Source organism: Bactrocera neohumeralis, chromosome 6, assembly GCF_024586455.1.
Source record: "Bactrocera neohumeralis isolate Rockhampton chromosome 6, APGP_CSIRO_Bneo_wtdbg2-racon-allhic-juicebox.fasta_v2, whole genome shotgun sequence".
NCBI classification, from domain to species: domain Eukaryota; kingdom Metazoa; phylum Arthropoda; class Insecta; order Diptera; family Tephritidae; genus Bactrocera; species Bactrocera neohumeralis.
The window spans coordinates 68,675,791-68,702,566 of NC_065923.1; the positions used below are offsets into that span (position 1 = coordinate 68,675,791).

General features: G+C 39.8%; 1 protein-coding gene across 1 annotated transcript; it reads right to left on the reverse strand.

Moving 5' to 3' along the window:
* Positions 1–18,765: 18,765 nt before the first annotated feature.
* On the reverse strand, positions 18,766–25,784 carry LOC126763778 (uncharacterized). The gene is made up of 2 exons (XM_050481564.1): positions 25,199–25,784; positions 18,766–21,811 (listed from the first exon to the last, which is right to left on the reverse strand). Exons 1-2 carry the CDS (start codon positions 25,338–25,340, stop codon positions 18,915–18,917), a joined length of 3,039 nt encoding a protein of 1,012 aa, XP_050337521.1. The 5' UTR covers positions 25,341–25,784; the 3' UTR covers positions 18,766–18,914.
* Between the last annotated feature and the right edge of the window lie 992 nt (positions 25,785–26,776).

Consider the following 26,776-nt stretch of genomic DNA (forward strand, 5'->3'; position numbering starts at 1 on the left):
TATACGCAGTAGCATTTGTGCATATCTATTTTGCCCCTCCTCCAAGTAACCGCTTCTCTATGCATTATGTAATCGTACAATCCGCCTAGCCGCTCTTTACTCCCACTCTCTGCCAAGCAACCGCCTTCTACTCAACGCTGTTCACCTTCATGCGCTAGAGCAACCTCTTCGGTGTACATTTAATGCCTCTGTATGGTAATTAAATGTCAACTGATTGGCGCGATTGAGCGACATACGACACAAATACAGTTATGCATATTCACGAGTTAATGCAAATGGCTATTCACACACATACATACATACAATTAGTATTGCATATATGCGCATTAATAACATTGTAAAGCTACCTGCTGCTCTCATTAACTGCAATCGCCACTGATACAAGGACAAATTTCTCGCACGCACACAAGCACACGCACACTCACACAAAAACGCATTATATGCAGCGAGTAAAACATAAATAATACCACTGTAAGCGTCAATTAACATTAAATGCCAGCATTCATTATGGATTTATGTATATTTTTTATCTTTTCACAAGCAGCTTTTGTATTGGCTCACAATTGTGATTTATTAAGTGACTTTCTGCAAGCGTTTGCAGCGCATAAAAAATTAACTCGATTGGACACAGAACGCATATAAGCACAAGGTATTGGTTTCCAGTCACGTTTCCCCTGGTAGCATGGCTGCCATTAGCGCTGGACTGGCTTATTAGCGGTTTGTTTGATTGCCTGCAATACTGGTGAAATAAATCACTTCGTTCAATAAAAAATTATGTTAATCTTTATGATGGAACGGAGCAAAAAGGTTAAGTTAAGTGGGTATGCAAAGTTCCGTTTTAAATGAATCGTGTTCTGGAGATAACATTAATAAAAGAAATATCGATTTTTACTGCTAATAAGAGAGCATTTTTATAAGTATGCTGTTTGGGAATACGAGGGCGTTCCGATAAGTACTTAGTCTCACCGTTCAATGGCGAAACTTACTAGGAGTCCATAATCTTGTATTGATAGACCACCGAACGAAGCTGCTCAAATTAGCTGAAATTGTAGCTATATGAAAAGACCACGCGTGATCTCCGACCTTTCTCGCTACCTCGCTGCACGGAACCTAACACTCTCCCCCACTAAATCCACAACGACCATACTCACTAACTATACGAAGGAGTACAGATTGACCTTAATATTGCAGTCGATGGCGTTAAGTTTCTGGGATCCACAGGTACACACTAGAGGCACTCAGCGAATCTGCTCAAAAGAAAGCGAAAACTATATTATTCGATATATGGATCCACTGGTATGCACTAGAGACCTAGGTAAGAGTGGGTTTCACTCAGCGAAGCTACACCGAATAAGACAAGGACTATCTTATCGGTCGAACAGGTGATATCCATCGTTTGCTGGAGTTCATAAAGTTGAATCTACATCGACTACCTGTCTATGAAGACGTCTCACTGAATGTAGTCACCGTCCAGACTATTGCAATATCTAGCCAGACGAGCAGGATAATAATTTAACATAGTTGTAAGGGCCAAAACAAGAAGAGAGATCATAACAAAGAGTATTCTTCTTTAATTACAAAGACATCGCTTACGTGGTTGTAACCGAGTTTGCAACGCAAGTTATTCTTCTTTTTCATTGTTTGGCGCCAATTGAAGATTGCAAGTGTAGCCAGGTCCTTCTCCACCTGGTCTTTTCAATGGATAAGGGGTCTACTTCTTCCTCTGCTTCCCAAGGCGAGTACTGCGTCGAATACTCTCAGAGCTGGAGTGATTTCATCTATTCGTACGACATGACCTACCTATCGTACCCGCTGTCTCTTGATTCGCTGAACCATCGTTCCATCAACTGCGGTATTCGCCTTAGCCAACACCCAAGAAACCGTAAATCTTTCGCAGAACCTTTCTCGTAACGTCGACTCATCAGATTATGTCATTGTCTATGCCACCACACCATTTAGCAGGATGGGAATGATGAGTGACTTATAGAGTTTGGTTTTTGTTTGTCGAGAGAGGACTTTGCTTCTCAATTGCCTACTCAGTCCGAAGTAGCACCTGTTGACAAGTGTTATTCTGCGTTGGATTTCGAGGCTGACGTTGTTGTTGGTCTTGAAGCTGGTTCGAATACAGACGAAATTAACTACGACTTCGAAGTTATGACTGTTAACGGTGACATTTACTGCAGTGGTCATATAAAGGAGCGCAAATTCGGTGTTGGACTCGAGATGAGAGAAAAACTCCGTCGCCGAGTCCTGGAATTCACCCCTGCGGATGAACTTCTAGCCACAATCCGCATCAAAGCGAAGTTCATCAACATATCGCTGATTTGCGCCCACGCCCCGACAGAAGAGAAGCCTCCATGGCGAAACCTCTCCAAACAGATTGAGGCTGATCGATTTCGCCGAGGCCCGAACTATGTATGTAGTTATCTTAAAAAAAAGCGTTCCAGTATATGGTGGAGTCAGCTTTCGATTTTTCATTAAATTTTCAGAGTAGAAAACACAAGCCAATCAGTAGACAGAAAAATGATGCTAAAGTATTAAGGATATATCCAGCAAACACAAAAGTTATAAGCCAGTTATCCCCTCTATCATAATACGTTCCGATGTTGGGTAAATGTGTAGTGGAAACCAATAATTTATTTTCTTCCTAGAAAACCCTAGCTTAGTATATAAGCAAAAAATGATGACTCACCAAAAATAGTACAGCAGCGTTAATTCACACTATCTTGAAAGTGATGCACAGATGAACGCACGAAATGGTCGTTCGGCTTAAATTCTTATATGAGTTGGATTCCAAAAGTAGATATAATGGATCCTCCAACTGTTGGGCGCGATGGCAGTTGGACGCATTCGGGTGCTCTTCTTTAATCTGCTCCACAGCAGCAAAAACGTCTTCGGTCTACATTGAAAGCATTTTTTGCTTATCCACTGGAGTAAACGTGATTCGAAACCGATCCATGGTTGCTCGGATTGATGTCGTCCGAACCATTGTTTTGGTAATAGATTTGCACGATTTTAAACGTAATTCCGGAGTCGGTCTTCTCATTATGTAATAGTCTGAATTGATTATAAATTAAATAACATCCAGCAAAAATGACAACTCCGAAAAAAATATTGCCTCATTGAAAGCCACACGTCTCAAATAACACCCGTTATATAAGTACATATAAGTATGCAAACGGGAAAATTCCTTTCTCGACTCCCAAACCATTTCTTTTTATGAACAATATCCACAAAAATAGGTCAATCACGCTTTATGCCATTTTGAGGTTAACACGAAATGTGGCCAGATCATAATTTTTCAGCGCGTCTACACAAAGATGCTACGTGATCGCGACTCAACTCCGCGGCTGCGCCAGAGTTGATGACGTTCGTGGTGGCATGGCGCAGAATTCGCTGCAATTTGTCAGAGGTCGCTTAGCAAAAGCTTCGCTGCTCGCTTATTAACCGGCCAAAGTTGATTGCTTTTTTGCATTTTCTCACAAATAATTTTGCAATATTTAAAGTATTTTATGCTTAAATGGAAAACGCTGCTTTTTTGCTGGAATTTTGCATGCTTGATTGGCTGCTTAACCTTTCAAATGACATTTGCGCATAACTCGTTAATCGGCAGAAATGCAAAATTGCAAAACTCAATTATTTGGGAAACTAAAATAAAATCTAAAAATAAAACAAAAAAAAAATATCTGAAAAATATATAAATATTTAAATTAACAAAAAGAGAACTGCAAATGCAACTGCGCAGCTTTGCAAGCGCCACAAATGAAGCTGCACGGCACCAGCGCGCATTGAAGGCTTTGTTGATTTTCACTTTGTGTTTTTTGTTTTGTTCGGTTTTGTTGCAATTTCGTGCCTTTTTCGGCACTTTATTTATTATTTGCATTTGTTGTAGTTGTTACTGCTGCAATGTCTACATTTGTGCAACGGTGTTGCATTTAACTCGTGACACACGATTCGTCTTCGCTTGATGTTGCATAGCGGCCGCTTTTGTTAAGCTCGTTGTTGCGCTACGGCTCACGGCGCTCGGAGCCCAGCATGCGACAGCGACAGTGTTGAATGCATTGCCTAAAACCCAAAAGCATTGTCGTTTTTCGCAGTTAGTTAATTTACCAAACTGTCGTTTTTTGTTTTTGCTTTGCCATGTGCAAACAAGTTTGTCGGCTCGTAGCTTCTTCAGCTGCTTTGCTGGCTTGCCATTTTGCGAAGCAATTCGATTTAGCTTAGCTTTAATTAGCCAAGCCGCATTAACTTGGTTAACAGCAGTCAGAAAAGTCAAATAAGTGGCATGCAACACTGCGGCATTTAGGGCAACAGTGTTTTTTACTTTATTTTTCGGAGAAAAAATAATAAAAAATCGGTTGCAACGCGTTGTGGAATGAATTCGCACGCTGAAACTTGTGAGTCGTTGAAAAATATCAGGTATTTTAAGTTCAACGTGTGAAATGTTAGAGCGATTTGAGGTGTCTGAAAAAATATATGTATCTACTGAAAAGATCTATTAAATATTTGTTTTAAGGAGTTCTGCTGAATATCTGCCTGTTAATTCCAAAAAATCGCGTTTTTTTGCACATATAGCAGGACGGGAATGATGACTGAGTTGTAGAATTCGGTCTTTATTCGTCGAGAGAGTACTTTACTTCTCAATTGCCTACTCAGTTCGAAGTAGCACCTGTTGGCAAGAGCTATTCTGCGTTAGATTTCGAGGCTAACGTTAAAAGATGTTAACGCTGATTCCAAGATAGACGTTATTACTTTCGACTTCGAAGTTATGACTGCCAACAGTGGCATGGTAGCCAAATCGCGAACGCGACGGCTGTTTGTTTGATGACAGGCGATATTTCGTCTTGCCTTCGTTCACTACCACATCCATTTGCTTCGCTCCTTTGTCCAACCTGCATTTAGAACTAACGGAGCGTTTGATATGGGCAATGATATCGATATCGGCGTACGCCAACAATTGTACACTCTTATGGAAGATTGTACAGTATCTTCTCTATTTAGCTCTGCTGCTTGAAATATTTTCTCCAGCAGTAGATTGCAGAAGTCGCACGACAAGGGGTCGATTTTTATAAAATCTCGATCGGAATCGAACGCCGCGGAAAAGTCCAGCTCAAACCTGCTCGGGGATATCAAATTCAGGCATAGGAGTATAAAGGCAGCTCCTTTTCGTGCTATGAAAGAAGCTTTGAAATCGACATCGATTTGGGAATCGGGTTCACCATTTCCTGGTGTTATGCTTTTACTGCTAATCAGCAGATTAGAGAATTTTCCTACATAATTTCAAAATGCTCTGCACTTCAGTAACTAGATGATCTTTGGGGATTCAAGAGTAAGCTCCGATATTGAAACCTTCTGTTAGTCGCCGCAACTTTTCGTAGAATTTTCAAGCATTATCCTGTCGGCCAGCTTGTCAAGCTTTTCGTACTCACTCATTTTGGCCTCTCTCTTTTTTTTATCTGCAATTGCGTCTTGCTTCTCTCTTCAACTTTCGGTATCTATCCCATCCCGCACGTGTTGTGGTCGTTTGTTTTGACTTATACAAGTATATAGACGCTACGGAGAGCCTGTGGTCGTCAAAAACAAGTCTAGCGAAGTCAAAACACACGTTAATTAGTGTCCCAATAACATTCCTTGCTTCTCGAGATCTACTTATACATAGTTTATTCATAATGTACTAAGTCTATTCACAATGTTCATCAAATTAATACAAACTCCAGATTCGCGTAAGATGTTGCGAGCTTCGGTATGTGATAGACCAAGTTCTTGAAGATGTCGGGCAGGCAAATTTCTCTAGATTTTTAATGATAATCGACGATACTCTCAATTTTGATAGCTGATCAGGTTAGCTCAGAAAAAGCTAATGGTAGGGTTGATTCTAATCAATGGACTTCACTTGGACAGCTGATCGTCTTTTGTGTTACTCATACACACCTAAAAATGGTTCGATCGACAGATCCTCATAAATTGTTTTATCAATCCCAGCCATTTCGCTAAGTTCGCCGAAGTTGTGTCAGCCAATATACATATTTCAATCTCAGTCTAGCAAGAGCCGGACAATAGTCGAAAAAGTGACAAGATGATTTCACCTCGCCTTACACACGGCTTTTGCAAAGAGCGTACGACATAACCGCATGTAAATCTATTTGATCGCGTTTAGTCAGAACACGAGATTGCATTTGATAAGAGCAGGTAGTTCGAAGGATTTCTCACAGTTCACTCTGGGCTAGAAGGATCTCACAGTATCACAAATTCTGGCTGTTGACCAGCGCTAGCGATTTTTGGTCAATTAACGAGATAATTTTCTTAAAAGTATGGGTTTTTCTGACTGAAACACCAAATCCTAATCCAAAGGTTTAACAATTAATCGAACTTTAGAAATGTTTGGTTTTGAATAGACCTTCATTTGTATAAATTTTAGTATCTTAATGTATGGTTTTAAAAACCTGATAATTATCATTCTACAAGTATTATATATTAGCCACTGATTCAAACAATAGGCATTAATCTCAAGAGAAAGCTTACGGCAGCCCTTTTTGTTACTGGAAAAATCACTGATATATAGTATAGCCAAGATGATATACTTTATTTAGGATTTTCTGAACTTTCTTTAGCCATCATATCTTTTCTCACCCATGCTTACCGAGTCAAACAGTTCTTCGCCGAAGAATCATAAAACCATTGGGCGACAAAGATATTAAATGAGTCTTTGTTCGATGGACGATCGTTTTAGAGAAGCTTTGGATGATCGTCTCTTCAAATTATTAAACGATTCATAATTTTCACAACCAAAATTTTCCATTCGCAAACTTAAATGGAAAAAATTCAAATGTTTTGCAATACAAGTAAAATAAAACGAAACGCCACAAATAATAAATGTTGAACAAGCAACGAACCCATACCACACCACACCACAGAAAAAGCAGTAACCGCTACAAAACGAATATCAAATGTCACTTTGTCATTTGACATTTAACAGCTGACAATGTGGCAAATTTGCGTCGCACCTTTGCGAGTTTGTGTAAATTCGCTAAAGCGGCCAACCTTGGACTTTGGAAGCGCTTGTTGCAAACGCTAATCTTCGCGAATGTTGTTCTTATGTGGAAAAAATGTATTGCTTGTAGAAGAGCCCGAAGAGTTAAACAATGGCGCGAATAACAATAGAATGAAATAAAATAAAATTATATACATAAAAAAGTGTGTTTTTTTTTAGTTTCAACTATGCTATTTTTCATGTTTTATTTAAAAGAATTCCTTTGCTGATTGCTGACAACTGCTTTCGGCTGCAGACTGCCATTGATTTGACAGTTAATGCCAAAGAAGCTGACACTTCAACTAATGGGCTTAACGGCGAAGCATTGGCAATAGAAAGCAGCGAGAAAGAAGTACTTGAAATATAAGATACTGAACATTATAAACTAAACATTTGATTGGAAAATATGTAAGTGTATTCGTTTTATATAGTATTAAGAACCTCTGGATTACCAGTTGAAAATTTATTGTTTAGCCACAGTTCGAGATTATTGTTCACAATTGTTATATAGATCTAGCCCAGAAAATAGATACAATAGCTCAAACTAATGCTAATGCTATAGCTTTTCTCATTATTTTTGGAAATTTTTGGATTCCATCTCAACAGAATTACGACGTCTTGACGGCCATGAAGCCAATTTTCGGTACCATGCTCTAATTTGAACCGCATTTCAGTGAGGGTATTCTGAATCGACCGCAACAAAAGGTAGTCGGAAGATGCAAGTTTTGGGCTATCAGACGCGTGAGATAAAGCTTCCCAACCGCATTTTCTAAATAATTTTGAACCAGTCTTGGAACATGAAACCAGGCATGAAACCAACCGTTGCTATTGCCTCATTCTAGTCGAAAACTTCGGGCGTTTTTCAGCAATCACTCGCTTCAATGTGATGAGTTGTTGTCCGTAGTGCTCTCCATTAATGGTTTTACTCATTTCTAGAAGCTCTTAATGTACCACGCCTTACTTATACCATCAAATACAGACTACTTTTTCTTTACAGGCGTAGACACCGTTGACTCAGTTATAGCCGAGTTAACAACAGTCGTTCGTTTTTTTCGCTATTTGGCGCCAATTCCAGATACCAAGTGCAGCCAGGTCCTTCTCAACCTGATCGCTCCAACGGAGTGGAGGATACTGAAACGCAAACCGTCAAAGCCGGAGTGTTCTCTTCCATATCGACAACATGACCTAGCCTGCGCAGCCATTTGAATCGCTGAACTATGTCAATGTCGCAATATTTCTTGTACAGCTCCATCGACTGCGGTATTCGCCGTTGCTTTGCGCAATGGACCAAAAATCTTCCGCAAAACCTTTCTCTAGAACCTTCCTAAACCCGACTCATCAGATGATGTCAATGTCCATGCCTCCGCACCATACAGCAGAACAGAAATGATAAGGGACTTATAGAGTTTGGTCTTTTTTCGCCGATAGAGGACTTCAGTTTTCAATTGCCTGATTCTGCGTTAGATTTCAAGGCTGAGATCACCTTTGCTTCATAGATATTCCGCTTTGCCATTTGACTGGTTGGTCGGATTTCACATATGGTGTTGGATTATCGTAATGGATCCACTTTCATCACCAGTCACAAACCGTTACAAAAGCGACCAACTCTTTAGTTTCTGAAGCAAACAATTGCACTAATAATATGTAACAGAGGGTTATCTTAAAAGAGGGATTTACATAGAGTATCTGAAGGAAATATTCTATATTCTAAGGCGCTCGCTGATAGTTCTGAATAAACTCTTATACAAAGGTTTAACGAATAGAACGCACTTCTGTTTAAATATCGTGTTCATACAATATATTATTCAGTCAAGGTTCTCCTTCAGAACCACATATGGAGGGCTCTACTTAAACTCCAGGGTAAACATATTTCGTATTTCCTTTTATTTTTACAAACTAATATTTAAAACGAAATTCCTCATTAAATTTTCTCGAAAAATATGAAATTCATCAAAATAAATACTAATAACTCTCCACACTTTGTTGGCCCTAACCTTAGTTTAAACTCTCAAATTTTCGTATTAAAACTTTCAGCAACCATTTACTTAAAATTCAATAGCCAACTTTGCCTTACATTGCTGCCAGCCTTTTAAATTGTCCTTATTTCACACCAACAAAACTTTTTCCTCGACCATTTGCCTGCCTCTCCCTCTCTCCCCTCTTTCTCTCTTTCTATTTCTAATAACTCCAACAAATCTGTTTTGCTTTCCGCTTACATTTGCATTTTGTACACCATTTCACTTACTTCAAAACCAATAGTTCATAATAGTTACAGCAAAATAAGCGAAGCAAAAAAGCGAGTAGGACAACACAGCTAAATCCACGCAGAAGTCCATAATATTATAATTTTATCTCTCTCTTCTTTATTTTTTGCTCGTCGCAGCGCTAAAAATACACATAGAGGCAAGTTTTTTGCTCGCCAGCGTGTTGAAAGTTTAGAAAAAACAGCAATTTAGCTACTTTAGCAATTATAAAAGTTTATCCTTGGCGAGCTGACTGCCTGCTAATGGCCATCGGTCGCAGCTGAGAGTGTCGCCCACACAGCCGGTTGCACGACAGGATATGCTATATGTAGATATCGGTGTGTGTGCGAGGTGAATCTGTTTTTGCTTGTAGTACTAGTTAGGCACGAAGCTTGCCATATTGTGGATAATATTTATTTTTTACTCCGTCCTTTACGCTCTCCGTTTCTTTTTTTGCCATTTTGCCTGTAGCTTTTAGGTGAAAACTTTTTGTTCGGTGCGCGTGGGTGCCTAGGTGTATTGGAAAGCACGAAATATAAAAGTAGCGACAACAACCAGACAATTTGTTATGGAGAAATAAAAAATAAAAATCAACATTAGTACGTTTGTGTGTGTATTTGAGAGAAGTTGAAGCAAAGCAAAGTTCTGTAATCAGCAAAGCCATAGAAAGTTTGTGTTATTTTTAGACAGAGTTGCCATGGTAAAAATAAGAAAGTCGATAAAATTAGATTGGAGGAGGAGTCTTCTAAAGGGACCTCTCAATCAACTCTTGTTTCAGATTTCCAGACCACTGTAGTGTTTTTCCAGCAGAAGTAGCAACCAACAAGGTAGCAGCAGATGTATTTCTCAAGAGTACGGATTTTTTTAGAGAGGTATGTATCCACTGAGCTCACTGACGGTGAGTGCATGACCTCACTAACAGTAGCATCAAGCTACTTCTATATTAAACATCAAAATCTTCGGACACTGTAAACTTGATGAACTTACAGGAAAAAAGACACCTATACGCAAATTATATCAGTATGGAAACGAGCAGGGGTTCCCTTGTCTTCGTGCATTCGGAGGCTGCATCTATGAGCTGCGCATGAGCTCCACAAGCTGTGGTTAGCAACCAGCACTTGTGGAGTTGCGAAAACCTTCTGACCCAGAGTGAAACAGAAAAGGTTCATTGAACTGCTGGCTCTTAGCAAGACTCATATCGCCGCAATCATGAGCGTTCTAACTAGACACTGTCTCAATGACCCACAAGCGGCTAGTCTAAACATTTTGAAGGACGCAACTTGTGAAAGTTGCAATGAGGTAGATGAGGTGGAAACTTCTAGACGCTTTCTCTGCCACTGTCCAGCTGTCGCCTCTTGTTGTCATATTTTCGACAAACCCAGCAAAATAGCTGGAGTATATATTAGCCAGCTCAATAAATTTGTGACTGCCTTTAGGGGCTTTGTAGATATACGACGGTCTATTTGATCCGTACTTAGGAGCTCTGAGCATCACAACTGACAAACGTCTCTATCAGTCCAAGTAAGATAATTCGTAGTCTCACGAATATCGGCCTATTTACCTAACCTAACCTAGAATGCCTGCGCTTGACAATAGACTGTGTAATCTCACTCCCAAAGGCTTAAAGTGTAGCCTTGTCAGTGAAGAAGTGCACAAGGGAACTCCATTGTTTCTCTGATGGCTTGCTCTGGTCATTTTCTTTAGTCTTCTCGATCTATCAACTCCAATATTATTTTAGATTTTTAGATGGACCAACGATCTTTAACATGAGTTTGAACTTAAATTCCGTCTCCAATAGTATATCGCCTTTTGGAAAAGGTAGGGAAAGGGATGAGGTGGACATGTAGACAGGTGGATATCGACGCACGGATAAGCATCTATGTAATACGGAGTCCACTGATCTTCCAAGCAGAGATCACAACAATCAAAGAAAATAAACCCTTCGACTAGGAGGCTCACAACAAGGAATGTATGTAGTATTTATATATACAGGAAGCTAAGCAAATTTGAAGTCACAAAAGTCTCTCAGGGTTTTGCCAAGGATAGTGACAGAATGCCTTGATCTCTTAGTGGATCTAACTTCGTATTTCACGATAAACCTGAAATTTGTAATAAGTATTCCTGGTAATTGTGAAACAAATAAACTAGCCAAAACAGAAACTGCCCTACAATTTGATTCAGGAGAAGAGGCATGTTATGAGTAACTATAGCTGACATACGAATTCTGGTAGGTGTTATAACAAGGCACTATCTAATTGGCAGACATGCCAGCATACTAGGAACACTGGCAGGAGGTAGAAGAAGAGGAGTCTATAAGACATCATCTTTCCGAATACAAGGCTTTGTATAAAAAGAGACGGAGTCTTGACGACGCTCCGGAGTTTGCACAGATACAACTTTTTGTACGGATGAACTTTATTAGAAGCACGGATAGTTCAGAGAGCAAACAATAGAAGGAAGGGATTTCAATCCCGGCGGTTCCCCAACGGATCTCCTAAAGGATCGCCTTTCTACCTGCCGACCTAACATAGTTCTTAGTTCAGAAAGTGTTCTCTATACGTACAACAAACAGAGGCCTATGACTTCTAACTCTATAGAATACTTTAAGATTATTTAAATTATTTTTATCAAGAGATTGAATCTGTCATGTTTTCTACTGTAGCTTTCAATTAACTCTAGTTACATATTGAAAAAGTGTTGGAATTTAAAATATTGCTTGGCAACCCTAAAAAATTAGTAACCTTATTCTATCTTGCAGTTACATTCTTCTCTACCAACAACTACCGGCGACTACCGCATGACTGATTTTCATTATAAATATAGAACAACTAGGAGCGCGCACATAAATACGGGCTATATGTAAGCGAGTTTATCTACGCCACCAATTCAGCCAAGAATAGTCATTTGTATGCCGTTAGAGTAGGTGTCTACGCTGCTCAGATGTCCATCAATCGATCGAAGAGCGGTTGCTCTAGTGTAAAAAGGCACAGCGCTTCCAAAGTTATTTAAACGTTTCGCAGAAGTTAGACACAACAACCTACTATACCCACAACAAAAACAACAACACTAGAGAAATAAAATCCACTGGCTTGTTGTTGCTTATTTTAATTAGAACACGCGCGCACAGGAAATGCCATTTGAAGTTGCAAATGCTAACTGTACATTGTAGCGAAAACCATTTAAGGTGCGAGTAAACAATGCGATTCGCTAGCGGGTGAGTGCTTAACCCAGTTTTGGTACTTCTTTTGCAATATGTTGCATGCACACTACGCCAACATGCCCGTCAATTGATAATATTTACTTGTGTTGCACACACAATCAGTTGCATCGCTAGACAAATATGACAAATGTGGCAAGTGCAGCAAATGTGGCATGTTGCCGGACGATAAGCAAACCTTATGCGCTACACACGCTCCAACTACAGTGAAGCCTACGCGGATGGAAATTTTCAAACTTTCCGGAGGTTAATGGTAGGTTGCATAAGGAGGTCCAAGTAGACGGATAGCGAAGTCCTTCTTCACCTGGTCTTTCTGACAGTGTGGAGGTCTTCCTCCTCCTCTGCTTCCCCCGGCGGGTACTGCTTCGAATACTCTCAGAACTAGAGTGTTTTCATCCATTCGAACGACATGACCTAGCCAGAGTAGTCGCTGTCTCCAATTCGCCGTACTATGCCAATGTCGTCGATTGTTTCATTGACTGCGGTATTCGCCGTCGCCAATGTGTAAAGGACCATAAATTTTCCGCAGAACCTTTCTCTCAAAAGCTCGTAACGCTGACCCATCAGATGTTGCCATCGTCTATGCCTCTGCATCGTCTAGTAGGACGGGAATGATGACTGACTTGTGGAATTTGGTCTTTGTTCGTCGAAAGAGGAATTTACTTCACAATTGCCTACTCAGTCCGAAGTAGCACCTGTTGACAAGAGTTATTCTGCGTTGGATTTCGAGGCCGACGTTAGGGTTGGAGTTACCTCTGCTTCCAAGATAGATGTTCCCGAACTAAGAGAAAAAATTGCGTTCTGTAAGCAAGTAGACCTCAGCTTCGTTCAAGTCCTTCAGAAGATTGCTTGGGTAATAAAAATTAGACACAACTTTATTGAAATTCCAAAAAGCACCCACTAAGATGCTGCGAAATACTGAAATTTTCTTGTGGACCCACTTAAAGTAGTTTCTACTGTACCGACTTAAACTTGACAAGTGACCACAGAATACATAAAGCGTCGGCGTTTTGATACACTGGCAGCCAATCAACCGCTGAATCGATTGACCAATAAGCCAAGCGCGCAAAAACCAGCAACCAACTAAACCAACGCCAATTAACGCGAACCCAGCTGCCAACATACTGACGTACAGCACACACGCAATTCACGAATAGAGCGACGACATTGGAAAAAAATTGTTGCCATTACTGCTGTTGTTGTTGGGTTTAACCTTGATTAAAGGCGGTGGCGCATTAGACATATTTGCAGCGATCGAGTGTCAATTGCGGGCGAACATGCAACAAAGGCTACGAATACATACTTACGGCTTCGGTAGATTCAGTTATATATAGTATTTGGTTCATAGCCAAGAGCGACGCCTTCTAGGCTTTCGGCTACAATTGTCTTCGGCGAGTACTTATCTTTATGATAATTGAGGCTTGAGTTGGAGGTCCATATACATGGTAACTATGAGTGATCTCGAATCATCATCTACGTTTCACAAAACCGTCAAATTCAATTCCCAAAAACGGTATCATGTGGGTTTTGCCGAACATGAGTTGTACCCATCGGAAGATTTAACATTTATGGTATACATAAGTCTTCTTCAGTTAGACTTGAAACTTCAGAAACTCATACTACAAGTTTGGCGAGTTCAAGTTGCATGATTCGAGGGTAAATCAAAGCAAGAAAAGGACAATTAATGCAAGAAATTGCCATAATTTTAACTAATTTAAGGAACTTGTGCCTCATAGGATTCGATTTTTGTATATAACCCTATCTAGTAGAAGAAAAACATAATACAGATCTATCTCGCTATAATGAAACGATCTTTTATTCATATTCGGACTCATTTATGAAGCTTGTACCTCGTAGAGCTCGAATATTTTGTATTGCCTCATCTGTGTAAAACAAAATTAATATAGATCCATGTCTCCATATAGAATGAAACGATCGTTTGTCGATAATCTGGAACTCGATTTCACTATGGTTTCCTTCGATAATCAACTGAGCCATATTATCTTAGCAAGCTAGTATTCTAAAAAAAAGACTTATAGGAAAGTCTAACATAATCTAACCATATACATCTATACTCAATAGCCTCTACAGATATGGAATCCTACAATGTCAGCTGCGAAAATAGCAAAATCTTTATGAAATTCTTCATTGCCACATTTTTCAGAAACCTCGCAACCACAGGAACTACATATAGCACTTATTCCCTCTCGATTTTAAAGCCCATTTGTCGAATAACCGACCGATATCAATAGCCATTTATTTATTTGTAGTTAGAAGAACAATTGGATCTTATAAACTTAAAGATATAAACGTTATTCCAGAAATCTTTCATATGTATGAAGTTTTGAGAAATGTATTCTCCCTGTAAACTTTGAAGCCTATTTGAAGACTATCTGGCGTTATCTAGAGCCATTAACTTTAAGATCTCGGAATAATATCAAGATTCTTGCGGCTTTAGTTTTATTGCAACTTTATTTAAAAGTTAAGTTCTGGAAGGGATGGACTCAGGAAATATTTTTCATGGGTCTGGCATTTTCTTGATACTTCACACGCAGAAACCTAAAGACCGTCCAGCCGATAGTCGTTGTTGTTGTTGTAGCGGTAGAAAATATCATTGAAGTACTTTCGAGAAACGCTGCCTAATTGACAGTTCTTTTCCAGATAAAAGCCGGTCCATTCTGGTTACTTAAATGTGACTAACGTGGGAACGAAACCAATAATATTACCTTTTTTTGAACGAAATTCAACCAACCCACAAAGCCTCTCGCTATCTGAAATCTGAAGCTTCGAGCTTATATTGCGCTATAATGCGCTTTTTATACCCTGAACAGGATATATTAAGTTCCAAACCTAAAAGGACCCTATAATGTATATATACAAATGATAAGTGCGTCTGTCTCTCCGTCTCTCAGTATATACACGAACTAGTTCCTCAGTTTTTGAGATATTAATCTGAAAGTTTGGACCCGACCTCTTCTCATTGAAGAAGTGGTAACGGTTATCGCACCGCTGTGACATATGTATAGCTGGAAAGAAGTGCTTGTATGGAAAACGTTTTCAATTGACGAGATATCTTCAATAAATTTGGCTTGGGTTATTGTCGAAACCAATGGTGGAATTTCCGAAGAAATTGCTCAGGTCGAGTTGCTATAGCAAATAAATAGCTGGCATTCAAACTAACCGACCAAAGTTCTGGTAAGAATCTTGTGTATAGCTTCCGTCCAACCGACACTAACATTTTTCCCGTTTCATTCTCCTCTGCGATATAAGCAATGTCCCTGTGAAGGTTATAATAGTTTCAGTGCAGCCGTAGTTAGCGTGTCTGCGTATTTACCTTACCTTTAATGCTTGCCAGCGACTCGCCACATCCTCTTTGCTGTCAATAACAATCAAAATTGCATTTAATTTGTATGACCCAAAGTCATACGATATGAATTGTTGCACACTACAACTATTTACCATCATCATTACTACTGCATATGATTTTGGTGGCATGCCACTAACGAATGGTTCGGCAATCAGGCAGGCAGACAGCTGGACATAGAGGCATGCAGCTGCAATTTGGCTAGTTCACAGTGCACATGACGTGTTGCCACTTGTGGCATACACTTACATACATCTATGAGGTATAGATTACACACACACCAATACCAACACAATTACATGCTTAATCACAATTTAAAGTTACCTGATTCACATCTGTTGCCGAACTTCCTTTTTGCTCGCCGTTTGTCCACCAATAATGCACTGCACATTAGTGGGATTCCTGCACCACACCTCGCTCTGCTTGCCACACAACTCATCAAGCTGTGGCGGTAACTTTGTGGCACTATAATTTACTACTGGCTAATCAAGATTATATTTCGGTCATAATTCATTGGCACTGCGTTGTATTATATACACTTCACACATATAGATATATACATATATACACGTATATACATACATATATATATCGCCGATTGTGTGGCGGCATAAAATAACTAATGTGGTCAATATTTACGCTTCGAGCACAGCTGATTGGCTGGCCTTGATATGCCGCATGGTTGCACGGCAGATCTAGCATACACACATGTTTATAGTATATACGTATTTGGCAAATAGTCTACATTTATTTATTTATGCCGTTTGAGAACTAAATCAGTCGCTCAATTAGTCAATGAAATAACTACTTGATGGTGTCATAAATTTTTATCTTTTATTTGTTATTTACTACTTAAATACAGTAGATGAGGAGAATACTATCTGAAAATATACCAACTGGTCCAAAGGAACAGCGTAGTAGGGATGAGGTTATACTCCGTTGATCTTGATATATTTCTCTATCCGTCTATCAAAATCAGCGGGTATCTTCCAAAAGCAGGTACTAGGTTTAGAGAAGGTCTGTGGAGTTATACCGAACAACTACGGTAAGATACAGAAAGCTTCTTCTGCTTCTTTGTCAGCGTAAACACCGCGTAACAGAGTTAAGAACAGCACGCCAGTCGTTCTTCTTTTGCTGTTTAGCATCAATTGTAGACTTCCAGGTGGTCCTTTTCCACCTGGTCTTTCCATCGGAGTGGAGGTCTTCCTCTTCCTCTGCTTTCACCGGCGGGTACTCAGTCGAATACTTTCAGAGCTTAAATGTTTTCATCTATTCGGAAGATATGATCTAACCAGCGCAGCCGTTGTCTCGTTGTCCTATATCTCGTACAACTCATCGTTCCATCGACGCCGGTATTCGCCGTTGCCAATGCCCAAAGGACCATAAATCTTCCGCAAAACTTTCTTTCGAAAATCCCTAACTCTGACTCCTCAGATGTTTTCGTCGTCCATGCAGCCGGGAATAATCAGTGACTTATAGAGTTTGGTTTTTGTTCGTCGAAAGATTACTTTACTTCTCAATTGCCTACCCAGTCCAAAGTAGCACCTGTTGGCAAGACTTATTCTGCGTTGAATTTCAAGGCTGACTTTGTTGTTGCTGTTAATACTCGTTCGAAGATAGACGAAATTATCTACGACTTCAAAACTGTCAAAAGTGACGTGAGAGCCAAGTCGAGAGTGCGACGACTGTTAGTTTGATGACAGGAGATATTTCGTCTTGCTCACGTTCACTACCACATCCATTTGGTTTGCTTATTTGTCCAACCTGGAAAAAGCAGAAATAATGTACGCCAACAGTTGTACACTGTTGTAGAGTGTCTCTAGTCTCTATTCAGCTCTGCAGCTCGAATTATATTCTCCAGCAATAGATTGACGATAGGAAATCCCTTGTCTGAAACCTCGTTCGGTTTTTGATAAATCATATCTTAAAAACGCGCAGATTCTCGAAATTATACTTCATTAACAACAAGTACATATGTACTCTCTCAAGCTTCACTACTACGCAGGGCTTGATCTTTTTCCCCCACCTCTTTCAAAACTAAATATGGTATATTTACAAAAGTGGTCGTTCCTCAAAAAAATGTTGCTCTCTCAACGGTCCAACAAAAAATGCTATTCACTTACTTCGTAGTTCTACTGCAAGTCTGCAAATTCAAGCAGTTACATAGGAAAATTAATCATTGTCGATTATACCCTAATTATAGACAAGGTGTGCTCGGAGGTAAGTACACAGTGGCCAAAACTATCGCCGGAGTACCTGAAGAAATCCTATAGTTCCTGCTCTTTGAACAATTCGTTCCCAAAACACTTAAAGATGAACCAGTTTTCTATTGAGTAATTTCGTAAGGCGGAAATTCGGTAACTTCACAGTTCGTTATGTGGATCAAGACTGTCTTACATTTCCAGCTCACAAAATTAAGGATCTTTACTTAAAAGTTCTCTCATAAGGGCAATTCGTTCGCAAAGGTCAGTTTGTGAGCTATGCTTTAAGGCTTCTACATCATTCATCTTATAGTCATACGAGATGTGGTATAGATGATGGAATGATTTTGAGACTAGTAACTCAAAATCTAATCGATTTTACTCTGAGCTAAACAAATATTCTCAACTTGTGAGTTGACGTAAGAAAAATTCAAAGGTTCAGTAATTATAAAGAGATCCTTTTGGGAAGATGCAGAAAGAGAGTAAATAACGAGTACATTATAGTTCTTCGCAAGAATATCATTCTATTCGATCCAATTGTAAAAGGCAAACCTTAAACAACATATTGATAGTTCAATTACGGGAAAATCAAGGGCGAGTTACTACCGGTTCAAACTGACCATCGAATAAAAGGACGAAAAGACGAAGCAAGAAACTTACCACTCAGTTCAGTCAACGAAGAAGTTCCTAGCAATTGAATAAGATGGATATTATGGAACATAACTTTCAAATTCAAATTTATTATAATTCAGTAGCAATAAACAATTTAATTCACATTAGTAATATAAACCAACAATAAATCGAAAGAGATTATAAATTTTTAAGACGAAATCAAGCATTTATTTTTGTAAGAAAAACTTCAATCCTCATCAGCTGGTTCACTTTTAATATTCAATACGGCAAAGTCATCAGAGGCAATGATGCCCATATCCGCCATATCGCCGTCGACTGCTTCCGAATCCTTTCGCTGCTCTGTTAGAGAGCGATTACGCTTTCCATATTCCGCGGGCGTTGCGAGCGAGCGCTTGTCGCCAACAACGGGACCAGAAGCCGTAAAACATGACGAAATGGTGTTGACATGTGAAGAGCTTGAAGAGTCACGACAAACCTTAGGATTGCTGGAGGACGCCCATGCAGGTGTTTTGTCATCATTGCGTACGAATTTGTTGTAACCCATATTGAAGGGTACCGCGCGCACAGCCGGACTGCGATCACTAGCGCTCACGCTAAGTGCCGGCGATGTTCTCGAGCTAGTCGTGTTGGTGAGAACAGTTGAGACAGTAGCGTTTGCGCTGGATATAATGCTACGAAAAGGTGTGGGTAATTTGAAAACCTCTCTGCCCACGACATGGGCGGGCGAACGGCGATGGGCAATTGTGATTTTCGGTGAGGTGCACACCGGTCCTTTGGTATTGGCAGTGGTAGTTAAATAGTTGCTGGTGGCAGTAACATTTGGTAAGGCGCCACAAACCGAATAACGGCGTGCTGGCGGACGCGCACCGACACGAATTGTTGATGGCTTGCGATCAGCCTTAACGGTTGCATGAGTTGAGCTCCCGGACGCGGCGGACACGACTGTCGAGGAACTAATACTCCTAACCGGTGTCACCAATTGACGTAGCTTTTGATTAGTTGCTGTGTTAGCGGTGGGAGTTGGTGAAGCGGTGGGGGTTGATGAATCGGTGGTGGCCAACTTATTGCCGGTTGCGACCTTATTGGATGTAGCCTCAGCGGTGCTGCGCGGCACAATGAACGTGCCAACACCGCTGCCATTCACGGCATTCTCTAAATTGGTGTAAGTTTCATTGATTTTGGGGTAAATCCGGTAAATGCGTCGATGCACGATCTCACCGTTGTTCGACCCATAAGCACCACTTGTGGCGGGCAAGTTGTAAGCTGAAGTGCCGACGTCGTTCACCTTAACCAATTTACGTATGAGACGTATACCTGATGTTGTGGTTGTGGTGTTTGTTGTTTGCGTAGAAGTTGCAGTTCCACCGGCTCTGGAGAGCAACATGGGTGTCGGCCTATTCGTCTTTTGATATGCAGTTGTTGTTGGAGCATTGAAAGGTGAAACACGTAGTGATAGTGGAGGCGGCGGTTGTGATGGCGTAGAACGCATCGATGGAGTTGGTGAAATCATAGCACACTTTTCTGCGCTCGTCTTAGCGGCCAACTCGCTACTACCACCGCTCAAGTTCATCGATGGAGTTGATAAGGTCATAGAACACTCTTCTGCGCTCGCCTTAGTGGCCAATTTGCTACTGCCACCACTCAAGTTCAAGTTGAGCTCTGGCGTATGCTTGGCTGCTTGCACCATAGCGACGAGTTCGCGCACTAAATGCAATTCGTCGCTACTTACCGCGCTCAATTGCTTCGGTATGATGGCTTTCGTTTCGTCGTGTGTCGGGAAATCGTTAGGGCTATCGAAGACTTCCATTAATGACTCGAAGATCTTCTTCTTGAAATGCAACTTTTGGCGCACATTCATTTCGCTCAAGTAGGGTTTTAATGAGTCGAAGAACTCATCGTCGCTTGAAGTTGGCGGCAGATTGCATTGTACGCCTTGATCGTTAAAAGCTTGTGAAGCAGTGAGATCGTGCAATACAACTTTTCTAGGTGGACTTAAAGAGCTTTCCTCTCTGAACGTTTTAATGAGTGTGGCTGTGGCTTGTTGTGACCCTACCATATTGATATCACCTTGTGGTATACATAAGGTACGTGTTCTTTTATGCGCTGTAAGATTTGTGGTTTGATTTTCAACTGACGCTGTGTCGCCTGCTTTCTTCGACAGCTTAGCAGCCGCAATCAATTGGTTTGTAGCCTCGCCTAGTGATTTCAAACGGTGTGAGCTTCGCCTAATACTTTTCATGGAACTATCTTTTTGACGCAAATTACGCTGACTTGCCGAATTCTTACCGGAGCCACGTTTACAAGCGCGCTTATAACGATATTGTCGTGTTTTAACAAAATCGTCTTTTGGTTCATCGTTTTGTTCGTCAACTTCAGTCTCATCAACATTGCTCTCCGGCTGCTCAATTTCATTATGCTCAAATTCGCCTAAAATACTCTCAGTAGCTGCTGCATTGGCTTCATTTTCTGGTGCGGAATCAGGTTCATTGCTATCGCCACTTTTCTTGATAAAAAATGTACCGGACTCACTATTCGTGGGACTGATGTAAAATGTGCCGACTTTACTCTTTGAACTCGTTGACTTCTTAGTCACTTCAGCTTCAACAAAAGCTTGTAGCTTTTCTTCTGTATCAACAAGCTTTCCTAAGGACTGTGCCTTTCTAATAGGCCTACTTTCAGTCACTTTAATATCCTCGCTGTTCTTTCTCAACACTTTAAGTCTAGCAGATGGTGGTCTTTTGCCGGCAGCTTCTACCTTAACATCTTCAGTATTATGTTTTTCTCTAATTTTAATCCCTACCCCATTCTTAATATTTCCTTTTAACTGCTCGTTTTCGCGTTTGATCGCATCCTCTTCAAATAAATCGTCGTCTACTTCAGTCTTGATCGAGCCGCCTGCATTTTCTTTAACTTTGTTATCAACACTTGTCGTTTCAATCTCTGCTCCTTCATCATCGCTTTCGCGAAACGGCAGTTCGTCATTTATATGGGGTATAAGAAATTCTAACACATCGTGCAGGTTGTTCTCTCGTGCGCGATTACCTTTACGCGTTTTGGGTGATACAACTAGTTGTTGTGCGAAAGTGGTTCGTATATTGCGCCAACGTTGCTTGCAGCTATCAACTGTAATGAAAGTTAACAAAAAAAAAAGAAATGTTTTCGGTATTGTAACGGTATTTAAAATATGGATCGATATAAAGTGTAGAATTAGTTGTTGCTACTTCTGAATTTTTATCCATTTATCATACATTAGTTTCTGTAACTGTCAGGAGCTCTCTAACAACTCCAGCTTCAGACAACCTGACCATTGCAGTGTATTCCAAGACGAGGTTCTTGCCTTTAAGGTAGTAGTAGATTTACCGCTCCGGAGTGCAGCCTCCTTCAAAGAAGTAACCATCCACTCAGATAGCAAGGCGGGAATACTAGCCTTGAACTCATGAACAGTGCATTCAAGGTTGGTCAAGGAGTGCTTAACCTCGCTATACATAGCATCGAGTGTCCTTGTGATAAAACTGGTATGACTGCCAGGCCACAGCGGAATCTCAGGAAATTGTAAAGCTAATGAGCTAGCAAGGAAAGGCACCCTAGAACCGCTATCATTAGAATGGGAGCTGAACGGTGCTCTAGTATTCTCTTGTGTTCTACTACTAGATAGCTTAGCTTCGCGGGAACTTGGCCAGCGCTGGGCCACCATCGGTTCATAAGCCTTTTGGCCTAAGAACGATCGCAAGAAATCTAGTGATCTCTTTGCTCTCAGTAAGGCTCGCCTCTTTGTGCTTTTAACTGGTCATTGCACTATTGGCGTCCATGCTGTAAGGCCTGGAATCTTACCAAACGCTATCTGTACATAGAAGCTGGATGGAAGAAGACGAGATGGAAACAGCTCAACACTTCCTTCTTGACTGAACTACGTTTGAAAGGTCAAGACTTAAACACTTGGGAGCGCATACCATCAGACATCCCACCAAACTGGTGGGAATGAAAATTAAACGCCTGTGCAAATTAGCTACTAAGCTACAAGTATTTGCTAATTTATAAATTCGGATACAGAAGTTTTTCTTACCTATGTCTTCACAAAGGACTACAGTCCACGTGTGATCTCTTTAGATCAGCCATCTAACGAAACCTAACCTAACTACTAAACTAGTCTAATTTGGCGTTAGAACTCGAATAGTATATCTATTTTGATATCATAAGAGGGAAAGTCCGGAGCAAATAGACTGATTCTTTTCAGAATGATAGGCACTTCGTTAATTTTGTTTATTCCGGTAAATACTTAACCTCCCCACCAGACAACTCCACTATCGCAAGAAACTTTACTGTCGTGTATAACATTAAAATTGTCTGACAAAATTTCAGCATTTTAGAGAAATGGAAACTGGCAAATCGGTCGGTGATTCGATTATTTTTTTTAGAAAATAAATCACTCATACACGCTGTTACTTGCATTTCGATAATGATCAATTCGTGGTTTAACAATTTGCAACGTGGTCACACGTCGGTTATTTGTAACCTACTCCCAAGTGCTCCAAAAGCGGCTACGTCGAAGGATAGCGAGATAAAACGTCGCAATCTTGTATTGGCAGGCAGCGGATTGATCATGTATGAGACACATGGGGCAGCAGATACCTCAAAGAACACACTCCTTGGGTGCAACCATGAGAACACTTCACAACAGAATTTGATAAATAGTGTTACACGCCAGAGATCATTCTCTCCGAAACCGGTGGAAGTAGCTGGAATATTGGTATAACTAACGTTTTGCCGGAGATACAATTTCCAAAATTTTATTTAAAATAACAGAATATTAACAGATTTAAAGTGTAGAAAGGTAAGCCCAATGATACTTGTTAGTTGAATATCAGACATTGGCTTGTTTAGCCTCTATTTTTAACTTTTTCAATGTTTATTTGGCACAATTTATTTCATTCTTTACAATATATTTTTAACTATAAACTAATAAAAATTAAAACGAAAAAAATATATTTGTTTTTCTAATAAATGTCCAAAAATCAGGGTTATATTTGTTTGTGAGTTTTCTTCAAAAATTTGAAATTGAACCGGCGTATAACTTCGGAGAAATTTTTAACTAATTGAAATCGGATTTTGAAGACGTTTTTCTCGTACAACTGTTTTCAGAATCATTGAGAAAAATCTCTCTAAAATGATTTAAGCGATCGACTTGCAATTTGATCAATTCTTTGATATATTTTTCAGGTGTTGATCGAAGGAATAAGATTCTCAATAAAATTTCGATTTTCAAAGCTACTTTGAAATGTATAATTTTTCACAAAAATTAATTGATTTTTGGCAAGTCGACCTGTATTTATTTATAACAAAGGGTGATCTAAGAAAAAGTATTTTTTTTTTCAATAGCCTTTTTTGACAGATCCCGCGTGAGCCGTTTAAAACTGTCATGATATTTTTGTTCAGTATTGTTTGTTGTTTGGCATTTCATTGAGAAGAGACTTATGCTTGAACAACGCTTACAAATCGTTCAACTTTGTTACGAAAATTCAAGATCTGTAAAGAATGTGTTTCTCGCGCTTCGCTCAACTTACATATACTGACGTTATCAGCGATGAGACCCATTTCTGGCACAATGAGTATATAAACAAGCAATATTGCCGCATTTGGGACGAAGGGCAACCTGATGAGATTCAAGACCTGCAATTTCATCAAGAAAAAAACAAAGATTTCGTGTGGTTTGTGGGACGCTGGAATCATCCGTCCATATTTCTTCAAATATGACGCCGTAACCGTCAATGGCAACCGTTATCGCGCCATGATAACCGTGTATTTGACGTCTGAAAATGAAGTTCATGGTCCCACTTCCCACACATCGCATCAATCATTGCATTTATTGAGAGAATACTTCGGTGAGCAAATAATTTCATATTTGGGACAGTCAAGATTGTGGATATCACACCGTTAGACTTTTTCCTGTAAGGATATGTAAAGTCTAACTGAGAGATAATTTTAATGTTTTCTCATGGCAAGACACTTTTTTTCGGAGGTCCTCTTGGAGATTGGCTACGTGATCAAGATATGTAATAAAAATTTATAAAAATTAGGCGTCGTTTAAAAAGTGCATTAATTTCTTTCATTCATATTTTTTTTTTAATTTGTCACAAATTATTCTTCAAAAAAAAATCACAAAAAACGCGCTTTTCAGACTTCCAAGTTAATTTAACCCCTTAAGTCGTTTTTAAGCGGTTTAGCCGAATTAAAAAATGTAATCCCGATGATTGAGCTCTTCTTTGTGAATATATATATTTTTTTAATTTTAAATATGTATTATATAATATACTGTTCAGTTTTCCTTACTCCCAGAATAAGTTTTCAAACTTAGACCGCTTTGTACAGATCTAGTTTGGCCTAACACACTAACTTCGCACCTTAACGCGCATAGCCTAACTAATTGATTAATTCAGGCAACCCTGCCAAAAAGGTATGTAGTTGGCAACCCTTTACGCACGTCCGAAATGCACCCCCTCAACTGGCACTCACCTGACTCCTCGCACGTTTTGGCTATCTCCAGCCAGGCACGATCGTAAGCCTCTCGCGTAACCGCATTCGCCACGGCGTGATCATAAATACACGGCTGATGTTGCACGGCACGGCACAAACGAACATTGCTTTGATTGTTCATGGCAAGCGAACACCCCGATGAAAGCACGAAATTTTTCTAAACACCACAATTGAAAGCACTAAAGTTACAAGCAGCAGTTACAACCACACGCGCACAGTACAAGCTGAACTTTTCATAAACAAATACACAAATACCAATGGCCAAAATTAGCACAAATTTTCTCGATGCACAGTGCAAACGACACAACAAAGCTATCAACAATCGACAATAACAAACTCAAGTGTCACATTGACAGCAGTCAACCGCTGACATTTGTCAATTTCGGCGCTGGGTTGCTCGGCTGCTGGCACATGTAGTTTAACACTTTTTCAAATTATTTAAATTTTCAAAATTCCCACAGCACGTTAACACACCGAAGCGTTTAATTACAACAGAACACGCTTACATTTGCCAACTATTTTCAGCTTGTTACTAATAGAATGGGCTAATTTTGTTGTTTTATGTCATGCTTCGGTATTTCAATTGAATCGTTCGTTTCGTTTCGGTTTGTTTTGATTACGAACTTATGCGTGGCAGCATTGCCAGCGCGAATATTGATGCTGTGTTGTCGTTATGGCGCTATGAGCACGCAGTGCAGCGCTTGTGATTTTGGTGGCTGGCAGTGTTATGCGTCGCTAAACGAGTTTTGAAAGGCACTGCATTAGTGAGAGCAGCGCCAAATGTCATTAGTGCAGCAGTTGGAAATGCGGTGTAGCAGAAATAATAATACTACCGAAAGTGTAGCGCTAATATGATTGATTTGGGATAAATTAAAATAACTGTAGATTTTAAATTACGTCAACAAAAGGTATGTATAAGCACGTGTATAAATATTGGGTAGTCTTTTCGTATTTTGTCAATAGATGTCGTTGCAGTCGTATATCTCCAGTGCTACCAATCACATTGTGTCATACCATATTAGTGTTGGAAAGGTGAGATTTTATGCTTCATTTTACAAAAAAAAATTAATTCGGGGAAATTGAAAAAAAGTTACTGCTGTTCAAAAACAAGTGAAAATAACGAAGAAATTCGCTATATTTTGAAATTTTTGTTTAAAAAAGGGAAAAATGCCTTGCAAGCCACCAATGAAATTTGTGAAGTTTACGGAGACAATGCTGTATCACTTCGTGTAGCACAATAATGGTTCGCTCGCTTCCGTTCTGGAAATTTCGATTTACACTGGTGAAAGTTTTACACTTATGGAATAATGTCTCTGGCGGAAAAATGACAAAAAGTGGTCGACCAAAATTGCACATATTTGTTTATTTATTTTTTAACATAAAAATAAAAAATAAGTCGAAGTTTTATGAGAAATACGAAAATACTTTTTCGATTAACCAATATATTTACCCGAATCAAGTTATTTTTGTTTGCAAAACTGTGAATGTGTGTAAGAATTAGCTCCAAACTTAAAAACGTCGAATCTTCTTGGAACTTTTCGAGAGCTCATAGAGCGA